This window comes from Impatiens glandulifera, chromosome 8 (assembly GCF_907164915.1).
Source record: "Impatiens glandulifera chromosome 8, dImpGla2.1, whole genome shotgun sequence".
In the NCBI taxonomy this organism is placed as follows: Eukaryota; Viridiplantae; Streptophyta; class Magnoliopsida; order Ericales; family Balsaminaceae; genus Impatiens; species Impatiens glandulifera.
This window is the reverse complement of record NC_061869.1, coordinates 47,797,715-47,811,114: the sequence shown is the minus strand read 5'-3', so window position 1 is coordinate 47,811,114 and position 13,400 is coordinate 47,797,715. Positions and strand designations below refer to the sequence as shown.

At 33.0% G+C, this 13,400-nt stretch overlaps 1 protein-coding gene and 1 pseudogene across 1 annotated transcript; one reads left to right on the top strand and one right to left on the bottom strand.

The window, feature by feature from the left end:
• Positions 1 to 4,772: 4,772 nt before the first annotated feature.
• Positions 4,773 to 8,522, top strand: LOC124913414 (annotated as a pseudogene).
• Positions 8,523 to 9,441: 919 nt separating this feature from the next.
• On the bottom strand, positions 9,442 to 11,249 carry LOC124913413 (phospholipid-transporting ATPase 2-like). The gene is given in 6 exon segments (XM_047453993.1): positions 9,442 to 9,519; positions 9,521 to 9,583; positions 9,625 to 9,825; positions 9,917 to 10,067; positions 10,172 to 10,296; positions 11,232 to 11,249. Coding segments are annotated over 6 exon segments (636 nt in total).
• Positions 11,250 to 13,400: the final 2,151 nt, after the last annotated feature.

Genomic DNA, 13,400 nt, shown 5'->3' with positions numbered 1-13,400 from the left:
CTTTAGGTTTGTGTCAAATCTTACTTCGACACTTCCCTCCTCACTTTGACAAATATCTAATATATTATTATGATTCTGGACCTGTGGTTTTACAGGTACAGCTTGTTCTATTTTCCAGTTATCTGGGAATGATATTTCTTCCCATTTAATTGGTCTTCTACTAGTTATGTTTGATTTATCACAATTTATTTGTATTAAAATTGTTTCATTATTAGGGTTGTCCATTCTTCTACATAGTGGATTTAAAGTGAATAAGGGTTTATAGTATATTCTATAATAAACACACATTACTTCCGAATCGGGAGCATAATTATATCCATGTGTTTTAACATTTAATGTTAGGGAGTCAGTTATATTTGCATCATATAAAGATAATTGTAAGTTTGGGAAAACGTTAAAATAAACTGGTCCCTGAGCTAAACTGGATTGTATAATTCCCATTAGGGATTGTTTCCAATTTAGGTTTCTTCCATCTCTTAGGGCTGCCATAAAGCTCTCTGGTAAACCCTCTAATGTTAAAGGTTTAAATGCAACCTGCACTAGTCCTATATGTAGAAATTTATAGGTTCTTTTATAATATGCTATATCCATATTTGATAGTAATTTTTTTATCATATCACTATTATCTAGTGAAACTGACTCTTCAGTAGTTTTAACTACTTGTTTTAAACCCATTTTTTCAAATGTTCCTAGTTCATATATCGGTTCAACTTTTTGAATTGTCCACTTATTTAGGAGGTCTAGATCTTTTGGAATATCATATTCCTCTTTCTTAATATTCTTAATGTTTTTGTTTCTTGATACCATGTTCATTAGATTCATGATTAGTAAGAAGTGTTGATCACTTAGCATAACTACCCCTGGCTCTGATACCATTATTTTTTGGATCGGATATAATAAATAAAAAATAGAGCTTACAAAGAAAGTCTGACGAGGGACAACACATATTTAGGACATATAGAAATGTCTATCAACCAATTATAATACTTAACTTTAATTTAAAGTTCCATAATGTCCAACGTGCCTAAACAGTGGCCAAATAGGACTAAATAGGAACACAAAATTAAAGTACCATTTTATAAAAGGGATCGACACTTCAAATCCATGCCAGATGTCCATTCAAACTTCTAAGATAAGCTTTAATTATTTATTAATTACTCTTTTTTTTTATTTATTTTTTTAATTTTTTTTTAGGTAGGGTAGTTAGTCGACATGATCAACACGTAATTAAATTAGCCTATTAGGCTTGACATTTAAAGCATATAATTAAATACGTAGAAAGAATTGAAACGTACCCGGAATTGAACGCTAAACACACTGTCCATCAAACTTTTATTGACGCGACTTCAAATATATTACAACAGGGTGATGGTGATAGATAGAGAATACAATAGAGAGAGAGAGTATAATACAGACTTCAGGGGTTGTTTTCGCCTCCCCTTCCAACCCAACATGAAAAACTATTTATAGTAAAACATTTAACAAAAGTTAAAAACTTGAACAGTGACTCCCGGGATTCCCAGGATAAGGTTTTTCCGCAAATTACGGATCTTGTCTTCTTCTTCTGCAAACAGTACCTCCCGGGATTCCCGGGATAAGTTTTTTCCGCGTCTTACGGATCTTGTTTCCTCTTTAAATCTTGAACTGGCTGGATGATGATGATCCAACGTCTTTTCTTGAAATTTTTTCAACCAATGTGTCTTTGATTGCTTCGAAAATGTCTTCAATACCGACATCACTTTGAGCGTCTTGGAGATAATCAGATGCCATAGTTGAATCTGATTTGTTTGATTTATTATCATCTTCAAATTTAGACATAAAGTCTTTCTTCATTTCTTTAATATATGCAGATATCATCTGACTCTTTGATAAGTTCTCTGACCTCATTCGAATTTTTTTGGAGATATAATCAAACGGGGACGGTGCTTCAGCTACTTGTCGTTTTTCTTCATACATACTTATTTGTTGGTGTAGGAGGTCCATTGTCTCCTTTCCGAATCGCTCATTTGTTTCCTGATCTATTCTCATGATTTTATCACAAAATTTATAATGAGATGATCTAAACAGACAGGGAATGCCTGTTTTGGTATAACCAAATTCAGGAATCCATTTCCAAATCCATAGAATGGAAAATTCAGTAAAAAAGAAACATGAAGCTATTCCTTCAATATATAAATTAGCTTCTTGTTTTTTCAGAAGCTGGGGAGATACCTCGTTCCATTTATCAAATAGGACTTTGATCTCTTCTGGTAAAACCTTTGGGCTAGGACCAAAACAGTAAAACCTGTCTATGAACCAGTGAGGAATGTATATATATATATATATATATATGATATTAATAATAATATTTATTATATTGATTGATGATAAATACTTTATTATTTAACTTTTATAATTTTATCTACACAAATTTTTACTTACTTATATCATAATTAATTTTTAAAATAATAAAAAATAAGAAGTATAAATTGTATTCCAATTCATTTCTAAAATAATACAAATTATAATTTATTAAAAAGATTTTTTATGTTTGATAATCTTAATAAAACGTTTAACTGTGGTTTATATATCAGGTAAAACTTTTACTTGCGGTATATAATAATGTAGTTAAAGGTAAGACTTTTAACTGCGATTTTATATACCGCAGTTAAATTTAAGTCTTTTAATTGCGGTTTTTATATACTATAGTTAAAAATAAGACTATTAATTGCGGTTTTATATACCGCAGTTAAATATAAGACTTTTAACTGCAGTTTTATATACCGCAATTAAATGTAAGACTTTTAACTGTAGTTTTATATACCGTAGTTAAAGTTAAGGCTTTTAACTGCGCTTTTTATATATCGTAGTTAAAAATAAGACTATTAACTGTAGTTTTTTATACCGTAGTTAAAAGTAAGATATTAACTGCGATTTTATATACCTTAGTTACAAGTAAAGTATTAACTACGTTTTATATACCAATGTTAAATTTCGCCACTAATAACACATTTTTTACTAGTGAATAGTTGTATATGTGAGTGAAATATATGAGTGATGTTTTTTAAATGGTTATATATGTTTTATATCAATACAAATTTTGAGCGAAATAATATACAATTTTTTTTTGTTATACTTCATCAAAAGTTAGAGCATAGTGGTGCATTATTCAATATATATATATATATATATATATATATATATCAATTTATTTTTAAAAAAATTGTTATTTTATTTACAAATATACATGGTTGGTGTAAAGTCAAAAATAAAAAACCTATATAAGTCATGTTATAGGATTAAATAATAAGTTTTATATGTTATGTTTATAGGAATTAATGTGTTTGAAAAAGGTTTTTAAGAAAATGACATAATGTTGTCCTATTTTATTATCTTTTACATTAAAATTTGTGAACAGTCCTAGGTAAACATTTGGTGACATGGGCATATAATATATAAGTAATGTTATATTGCTAAAAGAGAAACATAAAAAAAAGAATCATAAATGATTTTTAACAATCATTTTGATATCTGGTTGCAATAATTTTAGATGGTTTTCTATCTAGTCGTATTATAAATGTATTTAAACATTTTACTGTACATTAATTATTATAATAATTTATAATATTAATTTTATAAATTAAAATTGTATACAAATATCTCTTGATGAACCAATTTTTTTTATTTAGATTTGTGAATATTTTAAATGTTTCTTGACCACCTATTTGATGTCTAATCATTAAACTGTTCGTGGTACAGTCTCCAAATGAGTTTTACTGTCCCAATATAATTCCAAATATATTTCCAGCACCTTGCCACGGTCTTATAGAGCACTTATATTAGATTTCTGTTTTTTTTTATATTATATTATTTTTATTTTTTTATTATTTTTCAAACGGAATTCTGTTATGTTGTTATAACAATAATCCTGAATATTCTGGGTAAGACAACAACTCAGCAAGTATATATATTATTGATCTCTCTTCCCCAATAACCGATAAATGAATGAATATATATCAATTTTTTTGTGAAAGTTCTTCAACCCTATGTTATTTTATGTTTGGAACCTTTGTTTTGGACTGTTTGAAATAAACCAGCAGTATTTTTTTTTCTCAACCTTGATTCTTCTTTTCCTCTCATCTCAAATTCCTCTTTATAAAACTCTTCCGTTGCACTTTGATTATATATTTCCAAACAGTCCTAGAGATTAAAAACTTGATTCTTGAAATCATGAACTCAAAATCACTAAGTTACAAATCAACTCGTAACATCTTGGTATGAGAGCAAGACGATTATAAAATGATAGAAACCCGCCAACATGTAGAAATGGATGCTCTAAAGACCCTAATCGAATGTTTGACCCAACAATCAGCCTCTATGCAAGCTACCATGCTTCAACACATGACCGAATCGGCTGCTATACAATAGAACATGGACAGTAATTTCAATGTTGTTGAAGAAACGTTGACAACCATTGAAAGTGGTGCGTCTGGGAATGGCCAAGATCCCCGCACCAGACCCTATGATGATGCTTCTTTCAAAGATCCTCCCCTATATAGGCCCTACCACCCTAGCCAATAATATGTTCCTCCAACCCGGCTAACGAAGGTCGATTTACCTTGTTTTGATGGGTCCGATGTGGAGGGCTAGCTAATATTCACCGAGCAATTATTTAGTGTGGACAAGACTAAGGATGCCACTAAACTAGAAATTGCCCTAATTCACTTTTCTAGCGAAGCAAGAATATGGTATGAGTCATATCTCCAGAACCGCAACCATATGGAAGCCATTAAATGGAATGTGTTCAAGAGAGACTTCATGACGCAATTCAGGCCCTCTATACACGACACTATAATGAGACAATTGATAAATCTGAAACAGGTTGGTTCTATTCAAGAATAAAATCTACAATACATGTCAACTTCTCAAAAATTATGTAGCATGCCAATGGAATACGTTATAGACTGCTACTTGTCTGGCTTGAGGGAGGAGATTGCAAACTGCATCAAGTTGCGATTTCCCGGGTCCCTAAACGAATCCATGGTCATGGCCAAGGTCCAAGAAGCAACGTACAGGTCCCTGATGAGCAGCAGACACTTCTAAAGCACTAAAGCATCGCTGTTGCATAAGCCATCCAATAACATGGCCTGACCAAGCACCAACCAGACCACCGACCCCATGCATCTTCTTCCAGCATAAACTAGAGTTACATGAAGCAATTAGACCTGACTGTAATGGACGAGAAAAGGAAGAAAGGCCTGTGTTATACGTGCAATGAAAGGTGGGAGCCCAACCATAGGTGCAAATACAAACTATTCATGGTCTCGGCTAATCATTAAGAAGGCCATGAACCTAGTCAAGAACCAGTCTTTGATGATCAACCTTTCCTACTTAGGGCAGGGGATGAAACATCAATTTCTCTACATGCATTAACTGGTTCTAAAACTTTTCAAATGCTCCAGATTCTTGGAAAATTTGAGAACTTTTCGGTGGTGATCCCGATTGATACAGGCAGCACCTATAATTTTATCAACAACATGATTTTGGAGAAAATAGGCCACAAAAGCATGGATACCCAAGCGCAATCGGTTAGAGTGGCTAACGGATCCAACATAGTGTGCTCCAAAATCTGCCAAGACCTCAAATGGTCGATGGAGGGAAATGACTACTAGATTGAAATAAAGGTAATATCATGGACGAATATGATATTGTGTTGGGCATTAAATGACTGATTACTATAGGTCCTTATTGAAACTTTGAAAATCTGACCATTTCTTATGAGAAGTAAGATAGAACCACGGTCTTATAAGGTATTCCTCGGGCACAAGTCAATATGATGCATGGAAACCAACTGGAAAAACCCTTGGAAAATTATAGTGTTGCTGCCATGGTACAAATAAAGAGTCATCACGAAGGCCAAATTATTTCACTCGTGACAATGACATTGAAAGAAATTTTTGAAGATCTCCAACAACTATTTAAAGTATTCAACACTCTATTCCAGCAACCCGAAAACCGAACACAAGTTAGGAAAATAATTAGAAACTATGGCTCTTTTACTGCCCCTGTGGTGCTGGTCTGGAAGAAAAACTTAGCCTGGATTTTTTTATAAAACTCTAGAGTATAATCGAATCTGGAAAAAGTTTTTTATATATCTACTCCAGGTCCTAGCGATATTGCCGCAACAAAGATCAGCTCTAAACAAACGAAAATTTGACTTTGGGTGCACAGAAATATCCCACATGGGCGAAGTGGAAAATGACCCAGCTTTGCTAAAAACGACAAGGTCCCGACCAGATCCACTACTGAAAAGATGTTACCGAATTCTTTTAAATGGTTGCGGTCCTAGACTCCGACACTTGCTGGATCTGCTGATAATCCAACTGTACAACAAGAGAAAAGAGTTCTCTTTGAAGATAGGAGGATACAAATTAGCGGCTGACTAGGCCACGGTCTTATCGTCGTGGGCGATGAAATCTAAAGGGGGAGATAATGTTACGGTCTCCAAATAAGTTTTGTGGTCCCAATATAATTCAAGCACCTTGCCACGGTCATATGGAGCACTTTGACTAGATTTCTGTTTTTTGTTTTAATATTTTGTTTTGTTTCCCTTTTTTTTATTTATCAAATTGAATTATGTTATGTTGTTACAACAATAATTCTGAATATTCTGGGACAAGACAACAAGTATATATATTGTTGATATCTCTTCCCCAAGGAAGGATGAATGAATGAATGAATATATCAAATTTCTTGTGAAAGTTCTTCAACCCTATGTTATTTTATGTTTGGAACCTTTGTTTTGGATTGTTTGGTATAGACCAACAATATTTCTTTTCTCATCCTTGATTCTTCTTTTTCTTTCATCTCTAATTTTTCTTTACAAAATCCTTGCGCTGCACTTTGATTATATATTTTCACTCGATCCTAGAGATCAAAAACTCAATTCTTGAAATCAAGAATCCAAAATCACTAAGTTACCAATCAACTCGTAACAGTTCTACGAGTTCGTTTCCTCTTATTTCAATTAAATCAAAAACTAACCATATTTTTAATCAAATGGAACACATATTTTTTATATTCTTATTTTGATATTTTATATAAAATAGAAAATTATTTTAATCTTTTATATAAAACTATTTTAGTAATAATATCAGTGACCCTGAATTAAATATATTGATAAAATTCTTTAAATTAATAGTAAAATATAATAAATAACTAAATAAATACAATATAATCATCATGATATATAAATCATTAGAATTAAATCAAATCTATGAAAAACGTCAAAATAAACATCATAAAAAAACGATCAACTCTAAAACCCTATCCATATAGATTTTAGAATATTTATAATATATATCTAAGAAATTCTTAAAAATTCAATAAATATACCATTTTAATTACCTAATATTAATAGATTCAAAAAAGGAAGGATCCAAAATTCGAGTTGGGATGTATTTAAAAAAAATAATAGGAAAATAATGAATAAAATGAGTGGATAAATGTAAGTTTTTATTTTTTTATGAATTAAAGTATACGAAATCCAAACCACAAGATGTGATTTGTATGGACAAGTGAATGTTTGGTTATGTATTTGACAGGCAGGAAGGCTTAGGGGGTGTATTATTGATATCATCCTCATGGTTCTTTTTTGGCAGGAAAAGAACTATCGAGAGAGTGATGTTGATTTATGATGGACTGCACTATGATGCTTTGGTTGTATGCTCTTTCTCTATATATGTATATATTTATATGAATAGTACTCTCTTTCCCTCCCACAATGGGCAAATATGTGCGCGCTTGTAATTATTTGACTGGATCAACATATGTCACCCGCTGAAGGAGCACCAGAGGAGTTTGATCAGACAATATTTCTAGTTGATAAGGATAGAACAATTGGAGCAGTTGAAAGGCTGACTATGAATTTTGTCAACGAACAACAAAGGTAATGGATTAGGTTTGAAAGAATGAAGCATTGTGTTATTGATCATTAATGAATGTTGTTCCTATAAAAGTGCAATATATATTTGCTGACCTCGAGCTGGTAAGAACTTAACGTTTAAAATACTTATCCTCTAGGGAGGCCTAGTTGGTGTGGTATTTTTTGACCTACTTAATCTAATTGATTTGATTGATTTGTCTAGCTTGGTTAATGATTGGAATAATAAAATTATAACTAGGTTTGATTTGATCTGGTCTGTTCTGGTTCAATATTTTGTGTTAGATAGCATGCATGGTAAGTAATCCACTCGATAAGTTACTTGTGTAGGAAAAAAAGTTTCACCAACACAGCCAACTTCACTTTGCGATGTGGGGTTTGCCAGATTGGAGTCATTGGCCAAAAGGTAATTCTCCTCCTCCCCCCTCCCCTTATATGCCAAAAATTTCTTACATTATTATTTTGAAAGGTAATCTCAATAATAATAAAAGTCATAATGTGGATTCTCTTGTGGTGGTGGATGTAGAAATAAATTAAAATGCAGGAGGCTGTGGACCATGCACAAGCAACATGACATGCGAATTTTCAAGAATACAAGTGATGATGATATGTTAAACAAGAAAGAAAAAAACTTACAGTTTAATTTATATGAGACCAATTAAGAAGTAGTAGCATGCAGAAACAGTTTGATCTCAAATTCTTTGGTTTGGTTTGGTTGGGGGGATTTGTTGTATCATTGGAGGGTTTGGATAAACTGTATCATTGCCCATTGAATTGTATTTTGTTGTCATGATAATAATAATGACCATTTTTCACCCATACATAGAGATTGAGATCAGCTCAGACTTCTTCTTGATCCAATAATAGGGCTTTACTTGTAGTAGTATAAGGACCATTTTAGGCTCTCTATTTGTATGGATGCTCTCAAGCCCACAACATTCTCTATTGTTTTTTTTAGGGTAGAAAACTCACAAATTTTATTACAGAAGATGCAAGATTAGATGAACAAGCATTTCATGCGCAGTTTGATTGCATATGCTTCTGTGAGATTGTCTTGAAGAGAAGGATTTTACCTTTATTGTTAGAAAATGATAATGTAGTGTGATCCTTAGATGAAAGGTTTGTACGAGGAGTAAAATAACATGTGAATAATAAATAATAAATGCCTTGATAGAAATATAGTCTCATACTTGGGTACTTTTCTCACCCCCAAAATAAATGTATCTATAATAATAACAACCAGCCAACCATCAATCAATCTTATAATAATAATAATCAATGGTTTTACTCGTACATCCATACAAAATTATCTATATCATTTTTCACATTTTCTATTATTAACTAATAGACATGCAAACTCCTATCGACCTAATAACATGTCATATTTCTTACAGATTTATAGATGCAATATAAATATTTTACCCCTAAAACAACACAAATTTTGGACTTCTCATCCTCCTCAACAACAGCAAGTAGTTGCTAAACTGTAGGGGAGGGTATTTTTCTTCATTTCTAGATAGTTAGTTGTCTTTGCAGTTTCTAGAGTATCTAATGGACAATCGAGACTGTCACGTCTGAAAGAACTCAAAGGGTGTCCCTAGACCCTAGAGATCTTCTTGTGGAATTTGGGGAATCTAACAGCAGCGGTTCATAAACTGGGTTCTGTTGTTCTTCTCATAAACTGGGTTTCTGTTGTTCTTCGCCTGTGACGTTATTATACTCAAATGTGTCATATCTTTCTCATTTGATGTTATTCCCTGATGAGTCTCTATTATATTTCCAAGGGACAATAATGGCCCTCCTAACCTCTCTGCCTGTTGAAGAACATTAATATTACTCGGTCTGTATGTGTATCTTAAATATTTCAACGCAAGCACTGGACCCATTCCTGCTCCAACTATCAGCTGAAATATGCCCCCAATCATCTAATAACTTCAATAATAATAATATTATATATTTTAACAAAATGACCTTTTAATCATTTCCAAGACTTACCCCAATGCTTATCCAATAAGATGACTGTCTACACAGGCTGAACATTATAGTATACATCCCCGATGAAGGAATAGCACTAACAATCCAGTTTATCACATAGAACCCAACAAAATTTCCCCATACCGCCAAATGTTGCAACGTTGTGAAGGAGCTACCAAAGCAAAATTATTCAATCATCATTACAAGATTAAATAACTAATTATCTTCTGTTCAAAATGAAATAAAAAAGTAACCCATGTCCCTATAATAACTTACTTGGTCTCTATTGCAACTACAAAAGGCTGTAGCCAAATAAACCCAGATAGTACCACCATTGACACTTCCTCTATTTTGCTTCTTTCAGAAGCATAAGCATGCAACGTAATCACAAAAGCCACATCCTGTTTAGCAAAACAAGAGCTTGTTTAATAAGGATGGTAAAGAATTATCATAGAAGTATAAAAAAGGAACGGATAGACAGAATGTTCTACTTCAAAAATGGCATTTATGACACTATCCATAATATTTTGCTTTGTTTAAGAAACCTGAGGAGCAGCCGATGTTCACCAAATGAACTTTTAGTCTTGGTGTGTACAAATTACATTTATCCGCAAAATACAACAATACATCATACAAATTGATCATATCTTACAGTGAATGAGTTTAGACCATTTGAAAACACTTTGTGGAGCTGAAACCGTGTCTTAGTTTGGATTTGGATGGAAAACATTAACAAATTTGTGAATATATGTCTAATTAAGTAATGTTCCATAACATTAACTCATCTAAATCAAAATTCGGACAAGACCTTAACAAAATAAACATTTCCAAGGAAAATTATTGACGCTTTTTCGTCCAACCTCATACCCAACCAACTCCAGATCAAGCTCCAGAAAGAAAAAAGTGTTTCCAAATGGGCAAAAATCTACAACCCTAATTGATTAACAATTACAAATTTCTTCAAAATAGTAACTAAAAATCAATTAATTAAGGATGTAATCCCTATTACAGTTATGGATCACAAATTAGTTATTAGCACCAAAGCTGATCTTCTTCTAATTAGTTAAGGACATACTTTCTTATCACTATAACTTGTTTTAGATTTCTTATCGGGCAATGATTCCTGGATTCCTATATTAATATATCAAAAAATATCTGAAAGCTCCCAAAAGAAATAGAATAAGTAAATTGTATTAGGTCTATCTTAGCTAGAAAATGGACACCTATATATCCATGACTTTAACAATAGAAGCTCCCTGGTTAATTGATATGATATGATGGGGACTGTGTAACTGAGCTACATAACATAGATTTACTGCACCCCCAGATTGCTTACATCATTCAGAAATACCATAAATGCTTTTGTTAGATAAATTAGACCGGTTAAAATAAGAACTTAATAAAAACAAATTTCCTGTGCAGGAACGGTCAAGAACCTTGAACGGTCAAGAATCCGACCGGTCAAGAATCAAACTGATCAAGTAATCAAACTGGTTAGAAGAAGAAGCAAAGGATGTATTCAAAACCGGTGTTATCCGGTTAACCTGAAGCTATGAACAACCGGTAGTTATCCTAAACCGAAATACAGTATTCAACCGGAAACCGACGAAGAGACTACTTAAAGAAAGAAGTCAAGATTATCAAACTAAGTACAATCTACAAATTGGTGCAAACGAACACTTTAAGTATCTGCGGAAGATGATACCAAAGGAACAGACCGTGACATTGCCATATCCATACAAGTCTAATGATACTCTGAAGGCTGCAGAAGATTGTCTGAAGAAATAGTTACCATTTTAGTACAAGTCAAAGGTGCAGTTCTCCAGATCTAGGTAAATGGACAACCGGCAGTTGCCATATTAAGTAAAAGACAAATGAAGTCGGTCTGCTCCATGCCTTGGAAGCTTAAACCGCAATTAATGCAATGCTGAACCTCTGCTCAGCCAATCAGATTCAAGGATTATCTTGAAGGTATCCGTTCAAGAAATGTGACCGTTGGCACATTTCACCTATAAAAGAAGGAGCTGAAGAGGAGTAAATGTAGTTCTGTGAGTTCTGAAAGTTAAAAGAGAAAACAATTAAGAGTTCCAACAACCCAAGTTACAAGTTTTGTTTATCTCTCTAAGATTAAAAAGCTTAAGTGTGCATTTTGAGTGTAGTGTGGTTGAGTATTCCTTAGTGAATATCCTTCTCGCGGTTTGAGAAGAAGGGTTGACGTAGGAGTTTTATCTCCGAACATCCATAAAAAACTTGTGTCTTGTTATTTACTTTCTGCCGGTTCTACTTTCTAACCGATCTAACCGACTTACATCACTTTAACCGATTCATTAAACCTCAAATCGACCTCCTAATCTCCAAACCGATATTCTCTAAACTTTATCTCTATTCATCCTGTGTGTGTTGCTTCAACCTGAAACAAACCACTTCCGCACTTGAACTCGGTTCAAGAGTTTGTGACAGTTTGTGTAGTATTGAAACCCGGTGTTAATCTCTAACCGGATTAAACGCCAACCATAGAGTGCTAACCGGTCACACCCCGGTCCGTCATCCGCGATCTAGATCCTAACAGCTTTCTTGCATCAACAATACTACTATGCAATGCAAAACAACACCTTCAACTCCTTACTAACAATGCTTGACATGTGAGCCTACCTTTATAGCCTCACAGCACAATAATTGCACTAAAATGTTAAGTATCCAAATTCTGAAGGCATTATATGTGCAGATGCATCAAATTTACTTCCACAAAGATGAAATAAATTCATCCTCAATCAGTTTCCTTTCAGTTAACAAAAAAGGATTATAAATTCACGTCCCAAATAAGAATTTCACCAAGCATAAATGACAAGAAGATGGTAAGAGCGTAGTAGAGATTAACGGCAAAACTGATATGGAAAACAATTATATGATGTCAAGACCATACCCTTGGTTCCGAATTTGTTATTCTCATTGTAAGCAAAACTTTCTCTAAGCTTCTACAAACTTCATCTTCAGTCTTTCCATTAATTAAAAGAAGCTAGCCTTTGGGTTCTGCAAACAAGATAGGAAGACAAGAAGTCTCATGTTATTACAGCTGATAACAAGATGTAGAACGCAAAGAGTTCCCTGAAATTTAGTTGCATATATTCCCACAAAATTATATATACATGATTTTTTGCAATATTCAGCTTATACAACATATTAAGCACGGGACATGAGCAATTCCCGAATTCAAACATACATTAAAACATATAGCAATGTAGATATATTCTATCTAACTCTGGATCCTGATTTTGAAAATTAATTGCGCATGTTTATGATCAGTCAATATAATGAGGAATGACGTCATAATGAAATATCAAAGATGTCACTAGTTATTTTGGTAGTTGATTAAAAATAAACCAAAATGACTAGATCCATAGAGAGGGAGAAATGAAAACAAAGATAAACTAGCTTTCTTTGATTCCCCACAGATATTGAGGACAATCTCACGCTGTAATTTTGTTTATGAGCATGAAAAAACAAG